Source organism: Elephantulus edwardii, unplaced genomic scaffold (assembly GCF_000299155.1).
Source record: "Elephantulus edwardii isolate Elephantulus edwardi_28Jun2011 unplaced genomic scaffold, EleEdw1.0 scaffold00291, whole genome shotgun sequence".
Taxonomy (NCBI): domain Eukaryota; kingdom Metazoa; phylum Chordata; class Mammalia; order Macroscelidea; family Macroscelididae; genus Elephantulus; species Elephantulus edwardii.
The window spans coordinates 783,340-787,364 of record NW_006400041.1 but is presented as its reverse complement, the minus strand read 5'-3'; the positions used below and the strand labels follow the sequence as shown (position 1 = coordinate 787,364).

General features: G+C 42.0%; 1 protein-coding gene across 1 annotated transcript in view; it reads right to left on the bottom strand.

The window, feature by feature from the left end:
* Positions 1-4,025, bottom strand: part of FER1L5 (fer-1-like 5 (C. elegans)) — an 87,490-nt gene that overhangs the window by 52,636 nt on the left and 30,829 nt on the right. Inside the window, 2 exon segments of the mRNA XM_006900714.1 lie at positions 183-298; positions 908-938. Coding sequence (XP_006900776.1) covers positions 183-298; positions 908-938 — 147 coding nt within the window.

The following is a 4,025-nucleotide window of genomic DNA, read 5'->3' as shown; positions in this document are numbered from 1 at the left end:
GGGATGGGTGGGGAGAAAAGTGCAACAATGAATGAATGGAATTCCAAAATCTCTGTAGATGTTCATTGAAATTAATAATAATAATTTAAAAAAATTTTTAAAAGCCACTTTGTAAGTGCAGGGGTCCTCCAAGGATGGCAGTGCCATGGGAACGTGACTGAGCTGAGTGCAAGGTGGCTCACCATGGCCTGGTCCCCCACACCCAGGACACAGATGGTTGCTTTCACGTAGCCTCTAATGCCACTGTTCGGATCTTCTGGCAGGCTGAGGCCTAGCCACTCCCTTAGCAGCGTGTGACCTTGGGAAACAGAGTCATGGAAGATCAGTGCACTATCCCTGAAGCAGTCTTTATTTACAGGGTGGGAAGTTGGTCTCATGAATTCTGGTTCCCAGATAATGGCTATGGGCGTGTCTTCCAGAGCTCCTGAAGGAAAGCAGGAGTCAGCCTAATCATTGGGCAATGATAGTCCATCACAAGGCTGCCAATGAGTGTCTTTGTAAAGTAGAGACCCCTCTTTCCCACCCTAGGAGCCGATGGTTGCTACTGACCTGGTCTGGAAGAAGATATTATACAAGTATACTTTTCCTCAAACCCTAAGTCCAACCTCAGCCTGTTATGCTATGGTTAAGTCAGTGGAAATCTCTAACTTCAGTTCCCTCAACCTTGATTTAAAAAATTAGAAATCAAGTTCCAGGTTGCAACAAAATGTTAATATTTGAACCACATGCTAGTATTATAAAGGTGGGTGAGATATCATAAGGCATAGTAAATTATTACCAAGTATAGAAAATAATTCATGTGTTTTAATGTTCTGCCCCATGTGTTGGAGAGAAGAGGATGTGGAGGCATTTTGCCACCTGGCCTGGTTTTTCTCAAATGATACACATATTCATAACTGTTACTTACCTGGAGAATAGTAGACAAACCCAATATCTGTCTGAAAACAAAAGAATGGAATGAGGAATAGTTAAGACCTCTAACCATGATTTGTAATATACAAACATTATGACAAAGGAGAAGTCCTCTAACAAGACGGATTGACATGGTGACTTTTGCAATAGGTTCTAGTGCGTTAGAGATGATGAGGATGACACAGAATAGGCAGGTCGGCTGACCATATGGTTAGTATGAATCATACTTGACTCAATGGCATCTAACAACAACAATACTAGTTACCAGTGTTTCAGTACTTGTTCTGCCTTAACTCTCTTAACCTTTACCCAACTTAAGAAGATAGGCCTATATCACCCCAGGCTACAGAAGGGGATGCGGAATTCGAGAGAAGTGACCCAATTTTCTAGCTAGTTATAAGGATGCCTGGATAGAAAGAACTGTTAACACTACATGGTATTACCTAACTGACACAGGGTTCACTCTCCCCAGCCCTAGATGGGGAAAGCCTATCTTACTTCTCAGTAGGAAGGGAGGAAACCTTGGTAGTGTGGTGGTTAAGGCACTCAGCTGCTAACCCAAAGTTCAGCAGTTTTAACTCGCCACCTGCTCTGTGGGAGAAAGAGGAAGCAGTCCGCTTCCATACTGACCTACAGCCTGACAAACTCTATGGGCAATTTTACTCTTTCCTTGGGGAATGACCGGATGGCTGTGAGTAGGGGGAATGAGAAGATGGTAAAGATGAGAACTGGCAAGCAAACTATGTTGTTGTTATATGCCATCAAGTCCATTCTAACTCATAGTAACCTTGTACGACAGAAAAAGACTGGCCAGCTCCTGCTCCATCCTGTAAGTCAAGGTCTGCTTCAAAATTCAGTGATCCTCTCTATAGCTAATCGCATCTGTAAGCAACTGCCTTTCTGTGCATCAGAGAAGAGCCAGATGGTACCTGGCTACCATTGCTGAACGTTTTGATCAAAGAGTCTATTGAAAAATTTTGATCAAAAGGGAGGAAATGAAAGACAGAATTTCATATTCTTTTTTATGTTTACTTATTTATTTTTTTAAATTTATTTTATTTCATTATTTTTTGTGTGTACCGTCGAGTCAGATCTGACTGGTACAGGAGGAGATTGTTCCTCCTTCTCCAGCAGAGCATCTGGTGGATTCGAACCGTGCATCTCTGAGATTGCAGTTGCAGCTTCTTAGAATTTCATATTCTTGTAGATTCTAGACTTCCTGGAGTTATGGAAGGGAGAGAAACCCACAAAAAATATCTCTTAAAGTCTTCTGAAAAACAATAATTTATCTTAACTAGTAAGAAAAAGAAATCTGCCTTGAGCATTATGCTCTTTTAAAATATACTTGAATGGCATCAAAGTGACAACAGCAATTTAAAAGATTAGATAGACTTAGGCGACAGTGAATTCATGGTAGAGAAGCTATTCAGCAATAGAGGATGAGAATGATGGAGCCATGGGTTCAGTCACCAGTGCCACTGACTTGTGCTCGGAGGCTGTTGATGTGGTAGTTATGGTGCTGTGCATACTCTCAATGCGGAGTCCTGATGGCATAGTGCATTGTGTGCTGGGCTGCCAATCTAAAGCTTGGCGGTTTGGATACTCCAGCAGCTCCAAGAGAGCAAGAGGCTGTCTCCTCAGGAACATTCATGGCTACAGAACCTGACAGTGCATCGTATGAGTCACACATGACTTGAGGGCAGTGGAATTTTGGTTGAATCTCAACAGTAAAAGAAAATATTAAAAGCAGAAACAATAAAATCCCCTCAGTCGTCTTCATGGATTATGAAAAGACTTCTTAGATGCAGCACCTACAAGCATGGGTACATGAAAAAAAATTGATAAATTTTATTTTATACAAATGTAAAAATCCTGCTTCTTCTTCTTGTTCTTGTTGTTTTGGTTTTTCCTTCTTTTTGTGTGCAGTCTAATCGGATCCAATAGGCACAGGAGCCAGTGGAGCCTCTGGTGGATTCGAACTATGTATCTAAAATCCTGCTTCTTGAAAGACACCATTAAGAGAATGAAAAGACAAGGCACAGACTGAGAAAGAATATTTGCAAATCATATAAGCAACAAAGAAAGCACTTGCTTGCAGACTTTAGAAGGAACTCTCTCAACATACACACATAAACAAGTTCACAGTGGGTGCGTCCATTCTGCCACATTGTGATCCTACTGCGGATTTCTGCAGCTATAGATTTTAACAAGAGGACCGCCTCTCTCTCCCTCAGAGTCACAGGTGGGTTCGAACCATGGGCAAATGCACAACTGCAGACTATGCCACCAGTCTGCCTCCATTTACATAAAGCTCTAGAAACTTCAAATAAAGCAGGTCTGTGATAGTCTGGGTGAGGGGAGCAGGCGGCAGTAAAGAAGCCCAAAGGGGTACAAAGACCCCTTTGGAGACAGCTGTTCTCTTTTTTTGGTTACAGTGAGAGTCCCATGAGTAAGAACTGAGGTCCAACCTTATGAAATGGTACACATTATATGGCTACAATTCACTGCATGTTAATTATACTTCATGAAACCGTAAAAACCCAGCAAGGGAACGAATTAAAAAACTGAAGCATAGCTCTTGATGGCGATTACTCACAGCTGGTAACAAGAGAGAGCCAGACAGAGGTCCTGGGCCTCCTGCCAAAGTTACCTTGGGAGGGGAAATACCCCAAACAAACAAAAACTCCTCCCTAAACCTGAGTCTGACCCAGCCTCTAGACAGAAACAGGTGTGGGGACAAGTTCAGTAATGCCCAGGGACATGATGCAATTCAGTAAAATCCTAACTTAACAGGACAAAAAACAAACTGGAGGGGAGGGGGGCAACCGACGAGTAAGAGAGACTTCAAATGCATTGTAACTACTTGAAATGTATGGACCTGCTTGACCCCTGAACTTGAAGAAAGTAAAAAAAACAAAAACAAACCCACAACAAACTTATAAAACAATTAGAGAAATTTGGACACTGAGTCAATATTTAATGCTATCCAGAAACGCTCTGATCTTTCGATGTAGTAGTTGCACTGTAATTGTGTGCCCTAGTTTTCAGAGGCTGTCAATCACACAGAAGGAGATTGTCTATCGTTCTCCCTCTGAGCAGCTGGTATATTTGAA